The sequence below is a fragment of the Macaca nemestrina genome, chromosome 18 (genome assembly GCF_043159975.1).
Source record: "Macaca nemestrina isolate mMacNem1 chromosome 18, mMacNem.hap1, whole genome shotgun sequence".
NCBI lineage: Eukaryota > Metazoa > Chordata > Mammalia > Primates > Cercopithecidae > Macaca > Macaca nemestrina.
The window spans coordinates 11,841,760-11,856,162 of record NC_092142.1 but is presented as its reverse complement, the minus strand read 5'-3'; the positions used below and the strand labels follow the sequence as shown (position 1 = coordinate 11,856,162).

At 50.2% G+C, this 14,403-nt stretch overlaps 1 protein-coding gene across 1 annotated transcript in view; it reads left to right on the top strand.

Moving 5' to 3' along the window:
* The window catches only part of LOC105467761 (uncharacterized), a 153,755-nt gene that overhangs the window by 29,919 nt on the left and 109,433 nt on the right, over nt 1–14,403 (top strand). Inside the window, exons 11-16 of the mRNA XM_071084126.1 lie at nt 3,870–4,055; nt 4,441–4,593; nt 6,332–6,476; nt 9,323–9,481; nt 10,833–10,957; nt 12,733–12,927. Of these exons, the coding sequence (XP_070940227.1) occupies nt 3,870–4,055; nt 4,441–4,593; nt 6,332–6,476; nt 9,323–9,481; nt 10,833–10,957; nt 12,733–12,927 (963 nt within the window). The remainder of the gene's footprint in view (nt 1–3,869; nt 4,056–4,440; nt 4,594–6,331; nt 6,477–9,322; nt 9,482–10,832; nt 10,958–12,732; nt 12,928–14,403) is intronic.

Here is a 14,403-nt window from a genome sequence, read left to right as displayed (position 1 = left end):
ATGTCCAAAGGTCACCACAGTTCTGATGCTTCTGCTCTTGAGATTCACATGGGCCTTGGAGGCCGAATTCTTTTCACCCACGTCCTCTGCAGGATTGGTCCGTGCCGCTGTGTGTGCGGGGACTTTGTTCTTTCCCAAGCTGAGCCATACTCAGTTGCCTCCTTGTAGTTTCCTCTCTTAATGGTGCCTTTATTTTATTTTGTTTTGTTTTATTTTATTTTATTTTATTATTTTTCGAGACAGAGCCTCTGTTGCCCAGGCTGAAGTGCAGTGGCGCGATCTCAGCTCACTTCAACCTCCGCCTCCCGGGTTCAAGTGATTCTCATGCCTCAGCCTCCTGAGTAGCTGGGATTGTGATGTACACCACCACATCCTGCTAAATTTTTTTGTATTTTTAGTAGAAACGGGGTTTCACCATGTTGGCCAGGCTGGTCTCGAACTCCTGAGCTCATGTGATTTGCCTGCCTCGGCCTCCCAAAGTGCTGGGATTACAGGCATGAGCCACTGCGCCCGGTCTTCTTCATGTGTCTTTCGATGAACAGAAGTTCTTCATGTTGGTGAAGTGCGGCTTCTTGATGCTTTCGAGCTGGTGTTTGATCTCACTGAGGTCCCGACGCTTCCTGTCTTGTCTTCTCCCAGCTCTGTTGTCTTACCTTTTCAGGGAGGGTTGGCTTGAGCATGATGACTGAGCTTTAGAATCATGTTGGAAAAGTGAAATCAGCTCAATAAGGGTCACAGGTTTGAGGATAATTTTATTTTTCCATTTTTAAAAATGAAAAAGAGTGAATATTTTAAACAGACTTTTAACTGAAGTGTAAGTAAGTCTTCATAAGTTAGAGATTTTTGCGTTGTTTTTTCTCCTCCCGCTTTCTTTTTTTTCTTTTTTAAAATTTATTTTTCTTTCAAAATTATTTGTACTTCTCTTTGTGATGTGGTTTCTGTTTTTTGTGAAAACGGGGAAGGCTGGCCGTTCTGGGCGCATCCCCAGGGCAGCCATACACAGAACCAACTGGGTCATTACTGTCTGGACTGCTCAGCACCCAGGCCTCATGCTGGCCCAGCTCTCCTGGCGGGGCCACCGGAAGCGGCTCACAGATCTGGGCTCTCTGCCAGCCAAGTGGCACCAGCCTGCCCCACAGCCCTGCAGGGCGTGACCAGGCTTCTGGCTCCAGCTTTGGTCTGGGACAGGCCCGAGCCTGCCCTTTCTGTGCCCCCACCACCTTTCTTGGGCACAGTAGGCAGAGGCGGGAACCTCCAGCAGGCAGCCCCTCCCACGTGCCCGAGAGCTTCTTAGTCTTTTTATAACCCCTGCTCTCCCAGCCCAGCCTGCTTGCCCTGCTCTGTATTAAGAAAACAGACAGCTTTGTTTTCCATGCCCAAATATAGGGAAACATTGAATGTGCTTTTTCCAGGCTCCACACACCCCTGTCCTTTCACACAAAAAAACATGCAGTGAGATTCACACGCCAAGACCCACACACATGCATCCTGAGCGCACGTGTATGCACACGGGACACGCCCCACACACACTGAAGCATGCACCCATTGCACTGGGACTTGCACACGTATACTGGATCATGTGTACATGCACGGACCCACACGTACACTGACACAGGCTCACACCAAGGCACAGGGACATACAAACACACAGGGATATGCACACACATGCTGGATCATGTATACACACACAGACCCCCACACACACTGATGCAGGCTCACACCGAGGCAGGCTTTCCAAGGACACCCACATGGGGAAATGCAGGGACACACACCCACACCATAGACCTGTCAACACACACACACACACACATATATATTGAGGCATACATGCCAAGACTCATATACCTGGAGATGCAGATATACACCCCAGCGTGTGCACATGTGAACACATGGCAGGACATGCACATACAGCAGGACACTTACGCAGTGGGACGTGTGGAGACAGCCACCCACACCTGGACACATGCACAGGCACACCAAGATACACTCGGCTGTGCATGGGCACACAAGGGACACACAGTGCACACACACGTACCTGGATACATGGGCACATGCACACACCCACTGGGACACACGAGGTGCCCACATGGGGACACGTGTGCACAGGCATCCACCAGGAAATACATGCATACTAGGGTACTCGAGTGAGCTGAGACTCCTGCACACCGACATGGGAACATACACACAAGCACTGGGATTCCACAGCACACACCAATATGCACACACGCGGATGCTCATGTTCACACGTTCACACAGTGTGCTCACATCCTAGCATAACACAGACCTGGTGAAGAATTCAAGGAAAGAACAGAGCTGGGCAGGCCGGGCGTGGTGGCTCACGCCTGTAATTCTAGCACTTTGGGAGGTGGACAGATCACCTGAGGTCAGGAGTTCGAGAGCAGCCTGGCCAAAATGGTGAAACCCCATCTCTACTAAAAATACAAAAATTAACCGGGCATGGTGGTGCACGTCTGTAATTCCGGCTACTCAGGAAGCTGAGGCAGGAGAATCGCTTGATCCCAGAAGGCGGAGGTTGCAGTGAGCTGAGATTGTGCCACTGCACTCCAGCCTGGGTGACAGGAGTGAGACTCCATCTCGAGGAGGGGAAAAAAAAGGGACAGAGCTGGGCAGAGATTTTATTTCCTCACAGCTGCCAAGCCATCCCTGTTTTGGGGTGGTATGGGTCTAGCACAGAGGCCCGCCAGGGCTGGATTTTAGAGTGAGCCCAGAATTTGCATTTTGAGAAGCAGTGAGTGTTGGGATCATGTCTGGTCTGGGAGCCAGACCCTCCTGGGTTAAATCTCAGTTCTACTATTTACACCTGGGCTACCTGAGGCAAGTTTTCCTTACCCTTTCTGTGTCTGTTTCCTCGTCTGCAAATGGAAATAAGAAAGGCAACGTGTGTGACATGTTATCAGCAGTCTGGCTGGTAGTGAACACAATTTGTTTACTAAGTTTTGTTGGTCTAGACCATGGCTCATGCCTGTAATCCCAGCACCAAGGCAAGCAGATCACTTGAGGTCAGGAGTTCACAACCAGCCTGGCCAACGTGGTGAAACCCGGCTTTACTAAAAATACAAAAATTAGCCGAGCTTGGTGACACGTGTCTGTAATCTCAGCTATGTGGGAGGCTGAGGCAGGAATCGAGTGAACCCAAGAGGCGGAGGTTGCAGTGAGCCTAGATGGCACCACTGCACTCCAGCCTGGATGACAGAGCAAGACTCTGTCTTAAAAAAAAAAAAAAAAAGATTTGTTGATCTGATTTCTCCGAGGTGCCTGGGGCTGGGAGCAGCTCTATCCTGAACCCCGTCCTGTTTGCCTTCCTTTCATTGAAGCCTTCAGTGCCCTGGAGTGAGGGTAACTGGGCATCTAAGTGGTGGGTCACATGGGGTACTTTTCTTTTCTTTCTTTTTTTTTTTTTTTGAGACAGAATCTCGCTCTGCCACCCAGGCTGGAGTGCAATGGTGCTATTTCAGTTCACTGCAGCCTCTGCCTCCCGGGTTCACGGGATTCTTGTGCCGTAGCCTCACAAGTAGCTGGGATTACAGGCGTGCACCACCATGCCTGGCTAAGTTTTGTATTTTTAGTAGAGACAGGGTTTTGCCATTGTGGCTAGGCTGGTCTCGAACTCCTGACCTCAGGTGATCCACCCGCCTTGGCCTCCAAAGTGCTGGGATTACAGGCATGAGCCACTGTGCCTGGCCTCTGGGGTGCTTTTACGGTGTTCCCTGAACAGAGCAATTTGTTCAGACTGGGGGACTCGGCTCTGTATTACAAAATGCCCCAGGTGAGTTGGTGTGTGGCCAGGGTGAGGCCTGTGAAGGGCATTTACCACCCCTTTCTGGGTGGGGGCCCATTTCTGTCCCCAGCCACTGCTCCAGACCCCGCGGGCCAGCCCTGGCGCCTTCCTGGGCATCTCAGCCCTGGTGCACAACCTCTGTGCTTCTGTGGATGCACCCTGCGGACAGCTGCCTGGAGTCGGCTCTCTAGTGAGGATCCTGGGAGATGCCTTGGGTGAGAACTGTACCATCCAGGAGCCCTCGGATGATGACAAGGTGAGGACATCCAGTGTCCTGAGTACCGGCTTCAGTGCCCCCAGTGTAACCCAAGCCAAGCAGCAAGCTCCAGGTGGAGAGGGTGGGGATGGGTTCCCCCCTTTCCCCGCTTCCCCCCTTCCTCCTATCCCCCATCCCCCCTTCCCCCCTTCCCCCATCCCCCTTCCTCCTATCCCCCATCCCCCTTTCCTCCTATCCCCCATCCCCCTTTCCTCCTATCCCCCATCCCCCTTCCCCCCTTTCCCCCATCCCCCCACCCTCCTGCCTGCCCCTCCACGCCACTGCCCCCTCCACGCCACTGCCCCCTCCATGCCACTGCCCCTCCCCACGCCATTGCCCCTCCCCACACCTCTCCCCTCATGGTCCTCCCTCCATCTCGATTTAGCTCCAGCTTGTGCTGAAGGCGATCGGCAACGCAGGCTTGGCGGCCCTGGCTCTCACCCCCACGCTGAGTGCCTGCGCATCTCTGAGAAGCAGCGCCCCTGAGATCCGGCTGGGGGCCATCCAGGCCTTCCGGAGGGTCCTCTGCTCTGCAGATGTGAGCCCTTGTGTGCTGTTTCACTGGGTTGGGGTTGGGTGGTGGTAGTTCTCAAACCACAGTTTACTAAGTCACTTCTTCAATTGTTCATTCATTTATCATGTATTTAATGAGCACCTACTGTGGGCTGGGTACTAGTGTGAATAGGTATCTAGGTCTAAGCCTGTGTGTAGTGTGGGAAGCAGATTATTTATCAAATACACAAACAACCATATGATTACCAGTGCCATCTGTGCCCCCCTCTAGTACAGGGTTTGTCAGACTATGGGCCATGGGTCACTTTCTGGCCCTTTGTGTGTTTTTGTCAACAAAGTTTTATTGGAACACAGGCATACCCACTCATTTATGTGTTGTCTATGGCTGCTTTCCTGCTCCGCCTGCAGTCAACTCATTGCAAGAGACCGCATGGCCTGCAGAGTCTCAAAGAGTTCTCTGTCCCTTTATAGAAAAAGTTTGCGAATCCCTGGGCCAGTACCTCCCTTTTTACTCAAAGTCGCAGTCCCTTCATTGACCTCCTAGGCCCTGAGGGATCTGACCTCTGGACCTCACCTGCTCTTTTCACCTCCCATCCCTCCTCCCCAGCACACTGCCCTTTCTGTTCTTCCTTAAACACTTGTGACCCTCTCTTGCCCCAGGCCCTTTGCACATGCTGTCCCCTTTCCTGGTACATTTTCCCCCCAGATGTCTCCAGGCCTTTCTTTTTCACCTCCCGTAGGTCTTAGCTTAAAAGTCACTTTCACTGTTTCCCTATGTCATTTTTCCCTCCATAGGGTTTATTACCATCTAACTTTCTTTTTTTTTTTTTTTTTTTTTGAGATGGAGTCTCACTCTGTCACCCAGGCTGGAGTGCAGTGGCGCTATCTCTGCTCATTGCAAGCTCCGCCTCCCGGGTTCACACCATTATCCTGCCTCAGCCTCCCGAGTAGCTGGGACTACAGGCATCCACCACCATGCCTGGCTAATTTTTTTGTGTTTAGTAGAGATGGGATTTCACCGTGTTAGCCAGGATGGTCTCAATCTCCTGACCTCGTGACCTTCCCGTCTCAGCCTCCCAAAGTGCTGGGATTACAGGCTTGAACCACCGCACCGCGCCACTACCTAACTTTTTATATAGTTCATATGCTAATCTCATTGACTGTCTCTCTGCACTAGGATAACAGATTCAGGTGGAGAGGAGCTGGGCTGGTCTTGTTTATGGCTGTCACCTAGCACAGTGCTGGGTGCACAGTTGCTGCTTAGTTAATATTTATTGCATGGATGGATGGGTGGGTGGATGGGTGAATGGATAGATTGATGGGTGGATGGGTGGGTGGCTGGTTGACTGTGGAGGAAGCCAGTAGATACTGAGGGAGTCACAATGTGGGGAGGTGGCTTGCTTAGGAAAGGGCCCAGGAAGGCCGAGACATTTAAAGACCTCCTGTGTGGCAAGACACTATACTGTTTTTGTTAATAGTTTTATTGGAGTGTAGCCATGCCCATTTGTTGGGGAATTGATGAGGCTCTCTAGGCTGGGGCTGGTAGAGACTGGGAATTAGGCACGGTCAGTGAACCCCTGCTACCTCCCACAACTGAGTGTGTATGAGGGAAGCCTCCCACAGTGGGGACATCAGGACAGCTGGGGCTAGGCAGCAGGTCCACCTGCTGGAGCCAGGGACATCATACTGCTGGGTGGAGATAGGTGGGCCTTGGGTGGAGATAGGTGGGCCTTGGGTGATGGCCTTCCTTCTGCCCGAGCCAGCGATCGGTGCTCTCCCATCTGTACCAATCCCCGGAGGAGGATGCTGAGATCCGTATCAATGCCTACCTGGCCCTGATGAGATGCCCTAGTGAGGAGGTGTTTGCCCAGGTGCGGCGCACCCAGGCAGGCGAGCTGTCCACCCAGGGTGAGCCATGGGTGTGTGTGTGGGAGGGGTGTGGGCAGGGGTGGGGCTGGGAGGGCACCTCCTGGAGAGTGCAGGGGGTTTGAGAGCATCCTCTCCTTCCACTCCTCTGGTATCCTCCTGTCTTCTTGTTCCCCTGTTTCTCTACCATACTGTCTTGATAAGGGGCTGTATGTTCTTCCCTCCCCCACATGGCAATTCTAGTCCCCATTCTGCTGTTGAATGACTTGGGAGAAGTTGCTTCTCTTCTCTGGTCCTCAGTTTCCTCATCTGTAAAATGGGATGGGAATCAGTCCTCTTTTAGCTCTGGCCAGATCACGACACAGTATCCTAAAGAGAGACCTAAGATAGAAGAGGGATGGTATCGGCAAATCTCAGATCCCTTCTGGAGTGAGACAATTCCCTTTATACAGGCACCTGAACCCACAGATGTAAATTCAAAGAAAATAAGTTCAACTGATGGTTGAAAAAATTTCCATAATGCACAGTGGGGTGAGAGCCTGGAGCCCGAGAGCCCAGGTTCAAATCCCAGCTTCACCACTTCCTTCCTGTATGCCTTTAGACAAGTAAGTAAACCTTTTTGAGGCTCCATTTCTGTACCTGTATATTTTAGGTACAGATAAAATCTACAATAGGGATAATGCTAGTACCTCCCTCAGAGTGTTGCAAGCATAAAATGAGTTAATATACAAAGACATTTAGAATGCATAGTGCGTCATACGTATGAATGTTGCTTTTAATGTTGTTATCACTACTGCTATTATTAATGCAGTGTAGCTAGATGATCAAAATTTTAAAGCATAGGCAAGGGACAAATGGAAAATTAGTCTTCCTTCCCCTTCCCCCCAATATCTTCCTGTGTCCTGAAGATACATAATGTGAGCAATTCTCCTGTACATGTAATACATACATAAACATACACATGTATCTCCTTAACAGTAGCATCTCAGGATCATGTTCTACTTGTTATTGTGCTTTTGTGCTTTGTTTTTGTTTGTTTGTTTTTGTTTTTGTTTTTTGAGATGGAATCTCACTCTGTTGCCCAGGCTGGAGTGTGATGGCGTGATCTTGGCTCACTGCAAGCTCCACCTTCTAGGTTCACGCCATTCTCCTTCCTCAGCCTCCCAAGCAGCTGGGACTACAGGTGCCTGCTACCACGCCCGGCTAATTTTTTGTATTTTTTTAGTAGAGATGGGGTTTCACTATGTTAGCCAGGATGGTCTCAATCTCCTGACCTCGTGATCTGCCCACCTCAGCCTCCCGAAGTGCTGGGATTACAGGCATGAGCCACCGCACCTGGCCTTTTTTTTTTTTTTTTGAGACAGAGTCTTGCTCTGTCACCCAGGCTGGAGTGCAATGGCACAGTCGCGGCTCTCTGCAACCTCTGCCTCCTGGGTTCAAGCAATTCCCCTGCCTCAGCCTCTTAGGTAGCTGGGATTACAGATGTGCACCACCATGCCTGGCTAATTTTTGTATTCTTTTAGTAGAGATGCTTTTGCCATGTTGGCCAGGCTGGTCTCGAACTCCTGACCTCAGGTGATCTGTCCACCTCAGCCTCCCAAAGTGCTTGGGATGACAGGGGTGAGCCACTGGGCCCAGTCTTTTCCTTGCTTTTTGTCTTTACCATGTCTGGGAGCTCATTTCTCATCTATAGCTCTTATAGACTCTTATCTGTGGCTGTGTGACTGTTCCACCAGAAGTTTTACTATAACCCATTTTGCCAATCTCCATTGATAGACCTTTAGGCTGTTTCTTGTCTTTTGCCATTAGAAGCAACAACCACAAACCTACCTGCACAGCTACCTTTGGCCCTTGAGTTAATCTCACTTTAGGATAATTTCCCAGAAGATAAGTTACTGTGGTAAAGGGTATGCACATTTAAAAGTCTGATGTGATATTGTTGAATTACCTTCTGAAGAGATGGCACTATTGGAAGATACAGGTCTTTGCATTAGGAGTTTCAGGCCTGGAGTGGGGGATGTGTGCTGAACCCCTCCTCAGGGGATCAGCTGAGGGGCTCATCCTCCACGGTGGCCCTGGGGTACCACCTGATGTATTGCCCAATGGGAACAAGTGGGCACCTTATCCCTAAAAACCCACATTCTGCTCTATTCTTTGACAGATTGTTCCAGAAGCCCCTGACTGGACCTTCTAAGAGCCCGGGACAATGTGGGGAGGGTTGGGGGCTCCCTGTAAGACTCTAATATTCCCCATTGGACTCAATCCCATGAGGCTCTCATTTGATCTTTATCCCTCCAGGGACCCTCATGGGTCACACGTCACCTTTTGCTGATCCTGAAACATACTTAGTCTTTTAAGGTCCAGGCTCTGCTTTTAACTGATCTTCCCAAAAAGCCCTGCAAGGTACTTTGTTAGTTCCTTTTTCAGATGAGAAAACTAAGGTTCCAAGAGCTGGAACATCTAAGGCCACACTGGTACATGGTGGAACTAAGGTTTGAAATCAGGTCCGACTTCCCATTTTCACTGATGAGGAAACTGAAGCTCAGAGAGGCAGAGGGACCACCTCGAGGTCACACAGCTTTTGAGCTTTGGGACTGGGTTCAGACTCAGGTCTGACTTTTGAGACTATGACACCTTCCTTTCTCTTCTGGGAAGTGTGTCAGAATTCCATACACGGGCTGGATTTCCACGTTCTGTCATGGCACAACTTGTTGGCTGCTGTTTCTTGAGAGAAGACGTAGGTCTCCGTAGCCAGGCTCCTGAGAAGCCCCCGTGTGAGAGAATTGCAGGACTGGGATTGGGGTCGGGGGAGGGTATTTTCTCTGGACAGCACCAGCTCCAGGCCCTTTTCTCATGTCCCCTCCCTGCTGCCCACGACTCTGTTACAGTGGGTTCTTTTGTGTGGAGTCATCTCATGCAGCTGCTGGAGACACGCGACCCCCTGAAACGGGCCCTCCGGGACACCCTCCCTGAGGACATCCTCAGCCAGGAGTTCCACCCGGAAATGTGGAAACACTCGTCCTATTCTGATGTCACCTTCCGATCAGGTATGGCCATCCTGGGCAGGCCCAGTCTTGCTCTGGGACCACAAAGGCTGGGGACCCTGGAGCTCCAGCTCTCGAGAGCATACGGATCAGACGTTGTGTCAAGCGGTCAGATACTTACATGCCAGTCGGGTGTGGTGGCTCAAACCCATAATCCCAGCACTTTGGGAGGCTGAGGCAGGAGGATTACTTGAGCCCAGGAGGTCGAATCTGCAGTGAGTCATGATTGCACCATTGCACTCCAGCGTGGGTGACAGAGTGAGACCCTATCTCAAAAACAAAAAACAAAACCAACTTGCTGCTTGTTCAAACTTTTTTTTGCAATATTTCCATAGCACCTGCTGCTTTTTTAGAGAAGTCATATCAGTTATTTTATGGTTTTCTGAACACTTACATCTTCTCTCTAAATTGGCTCTTTGTACCTTAGATTTATGTTAAAAAGGAAATTGTCTATCAGTACCATTAATAGAAAATCAATTTAACTCTCTGTAAAGAGAAGATAGTCCTAAAAAGAAATACTGTACACCCAGAGGTGGGTAATGAAACACTGATATATTTGTATACGTGTGTGTGTGTGTATATATATGTGTGTGTGTGTGTATATATATTTATATATGTATTTTTTGACACAGACTCTTGCCCTGTTGCCCAGGCTGGAGTACAGTGGCACAGTCTTGGCTCACTGCAACCTCCACCTCCAGGGTTCAAGTGATTCTTCTGCCTCAGCCTCCCGAGTAGCTGGGACTACAGGTGCGCACCACCATGCCTGGCTAATTTTTGTAATTTTATTAGTAGAGATGGGGTTTCACCATGCTGGCCAGGCTGGTCTCGAACCCCTGGCCTCAAGTGATTTGCCCACCTCAGCCTCCCAAAGCTAGGATTACACGCATGAGCCACTGTGCCTGGCTGAAACACTGTTTTATTAAATTGTCCTGGATTCTGTGACTTGCTGAGGGCTGTGAATTTTGAAAAGAGTTTTTTCCTGTGTTAAGAGGAGAGATTAGCCCCACACTGAGACTGCCTCTTTGTTGTAATTAAACAGAAAATCAAAAAGGGAATCTCTTTCAAACTAAGGCTCCAAAACTACCTCAGCCATTCTTGGAAGCCTGGGGTTGGGGTTTGGGTGCTCTGGGTACCTCTTCTCTGCCTGTCAGCAGAAGTGGGTGTGTGTGACTCTCGGTCCTGGACTCCCTCTGTTCTTGAAAAGGCTTAAGGCTGTTTCCCATCCTGGCCAGGGAGAGGTGGGAAGACACACCATGTGTCTGGCTCTGTCTCAGGGTATGGCCCCATGGTAATAGCCAGACCCCACTCTGAGTGTGTGCAGAGTGTACTGATGTTCTTTTCTTACTCCTAGTGTCTGGAATCCTGGGAGCCAACCTGGAGGGGACCCTTCTCTTCTCTCCTGCTTCCTTTCTCCCCCGTTCTGCCACAGTCAACCTGACCATCCACACCATGGGCCGTGCCTTCAACCTCCTGGAGGTTAGAGGGGAGTCTTGCTGTAGCCTCTGCAGGGCCTCTCCTAGACTTGGGGCCAAAAAATATCCCAGTCACTTATCTGTCTGTCCATCCATCCCTTGACTCCATTGTTCAATCCCCTCCCCCAGTATCTAGTCACCCACCCACCCATAGGTATGTCCATACATGTATCAATTCACCTACATGCCTCCATCCCTCCATCCATTCCTCCCTCCTCCACCTATCTATTCACCTGTTCATCTGTCCATCTGTCCATCCACCCACATCCCTCTCATTCATCTCATCCATCCACTCACCCACCCACCCACCCATCATCCATTTACCCACCCACCCATCATCCATTTACCCACCCATCATCCATTCACCCACCCATCATCCATTCACCCACCCACCCACCCACACATCATCCATCCACCCACCCACCCACCCACACATCATCCATCCACCCACCCACCCACCCACACATCATCGATCCACCCACCCACCCACCCACACATCATCCATCCACCCACCCACCTACCCACACATCATCCATCCATCCACCCACCCACCCACCCATCCACCCATCATCCATCCACCCGCTCACCCACCCACCCACACATCATCCATCCATCCACCCACCCATGCACTCATCATCCATCCAGCCATCCACCCACCCACACACCCATCATCTATCCAGCCATCAACCATCCATCCATCTACCCACCCGTGATCCATCCACCCACCTACCCATCCATCCATCCATCCATCCATTCACTCATTCATTAATCCACCTACCAAACCACCCACCCACCATCCATCCATTCACTTATTCATCTGTCCACCCGCCTACCCATCCATGGACATACCCACCCTACCCATCTGTCTGTCTGTCTGTCCATCCATCCGTGTAATTTCCCATGTATCTCTCTGTCTACTGTCTAACCTACCCATCTATTCATCTGTTCTCCTACTCATCCATCTTTCATTCACTTAGCCATCCATGTCTACCCACATTCATCCATCATTCCATCCTCTGAGTCACACATCCATCCATTATCCATCCACCCACTCACCAGTCATTGCCAAGGGCTGGTCTCTGGTGACTTCTCTGAAAATGCTATCACAGATATCTAGATGGGAAGAAGGAAGAAAGAATAGATGGAAGGAGAGAGGTCCATAAGAAAGGAATAGTAGATGGATGGATAGGAATGAGGATGGATAGAACAAAGGAAAGAAAAGATGGAAGGTGGAGAGGCAGATAGATGGATAGATGGGAAGGACAAAAGGATAGGTGAACAGAGGGTTGCACGGATGGGCAGATGGAAGACAGGAGGGACAGAAGGAAGGATCCATTTATTCACCTATCAAATTTTGAGAACCTCTACGCCCAGATCAGGTCATGCAGGTGCCTAGTGATTGAGACATGAGTGCTTGGCCTCATCATGGATATTTCGAGGAAGACACACATTCCAGTCTGAGTATATTGTGTGTGGGGCAGAGGAGGTGGGAAGAGAGTGACATGGGAGTTCAGGGAGGGCTTCCCAGAGGTGGTGACATTTGATCCAAGCCTTAAAGAATTGGCAAGAATTCTTCCCGTGTGGTGTCTACCAAGCAGATACAGAGAGTGATGGATTTCCCAAGGTCGTGTCCCTGAACCTAAGCCTAGGTGGGCACCAGGGAGCCTGGAGTGGCCTGCTCAAGCCTCTGGTTCCCCCATTCATATCCCCAGCCTGACAGCTCGTCATCACCCCTGTAACTGAGTTGTTCCTCCCTGAGCCCCTGGCTTCCCTTCTCAGCTTGGGCTCCGGCTGGAAAATGCTGAGGAAATTGCTCACAGGCTGTTTGGCAGGAAGTCATTCTGGGGCCAGGAAGACGGGAGAGAGGCCAAGCCAGAGAAGCCCCCAGGGCCAAAACCAGGGCCTGTACCACAGCAAGCCAGCCCCAAGTGTCCAGGAGACAGAGACAGAAGGATGAGAGACCTACAGCAGAAGGTAAGGGAGGTGGCCACACCCACCCTACTCCCCCAGGCAGGCCACCTCGATTCATGCTTGGGCTTTTGAACCTGAGACTTGGATGTCTGTGAACTCTGACCCCGTCCCCTCCTTACAGAACTGAGTGGCTGGTTCAAATCTGAGTAGTCAACTGGCTTTATTTGGAAAAACCATTGCTTGAAATAGATCCTATGCATGGGAACGTCCCTAAGTTGTAAGTGTACAGCTTGCCTGTCCACCACCTCAACACATCCACATCACCAGCACCCAGACCGTCTTCAGCTCCCAGCCTCCCCTTTGTCTTCCTGTTCTTGTTAACACCCATCCTTAACCAGGGGTGACCACTCTTCTGACTTCTGGCAGCATCAATTCGTTCCACTTTTTTAAAATGAGCTTTGCTGAGATCTAATTGACACATGGTGAACAGTAGTACATGGTTAAGGTGGACAGCAGCACACAGTTAAGGTGAATGGCACCACACGGTTAAGGTGAACAATTTGATACATTCTGACCCATGTACACACTCATGAGATCATCACCATGATAAAGCTTATGAATACACCCATCACCCCCAAAAGTCTCTTCCAGATCCTTAATAATCCCTTCCTCCGGCCAGGCGTGGTGGCTCACGGCTGTAATCCCAGCACTTTGGGAGGCCAAGGCAGGCAGATCACGAGGTCAGGAGATCGGGACCATCCTGGCTAGCACAGTGAAACCCTGTCTCTACTAAGAATACAAAAAACTTAGCAGGGCGAGGTGGTGGGCCCCTGTAGTCCCAGCTACTCAGGAGGCTGAGGCAGGAGAATGGTGTGAACCCAGGAGGCGGAGCTTACAGTGAGCCGAGATCGCACCACTGCACTCCAGCCTGGGCGACAGAGCGAAAAAAAAACCCTTCCTCCTGCTTCTCCTCTGTCCCCAGAAACTAGCGAGAGGCTTTCTGTCACCGTAGACTTGTTTGCATTTTCTAGAATATTATGTAAATTAGATGACACAACAAGTCCTTTTTTTTTTTTTTTTTTTTTTTTTTTTTTTTTTGGAAACAGTGTCACTCTGTCACCCAAGCTGGAGTGCAATGGCGTGATTTTGGCTCATTGCAACCTTTGCCCCCCAGGCTCAAGCAGTCCTTCCACCTCAGCTTCCAGAGGAGCTTGGACTATAGGCATGTGCCATCATGCCTATCTAGTTTTTTAAAAAATAAATATTGTAGAGATGGGGTCTCACTATGTTGCCCAGGCTGATATCAACCTTCCTGGGCTTAAGCATTCCACCTGCCTTGGCCTCCTAAAGTGCTGGGATTACAGGTGTGAGTCACTGTGCTTGAGAACATGTCCTTTTTTAAAAAAGCATGTACTCTTTTTTTGTTTGGCTTCTTTTATTCAGCATAATTATTCTGAGACTCACCCATGCTATAGATTATAACATAGTTTGTTTCTTTTTATTGCTAAGTGGTATTCCATTGTATAGATATACCACAGT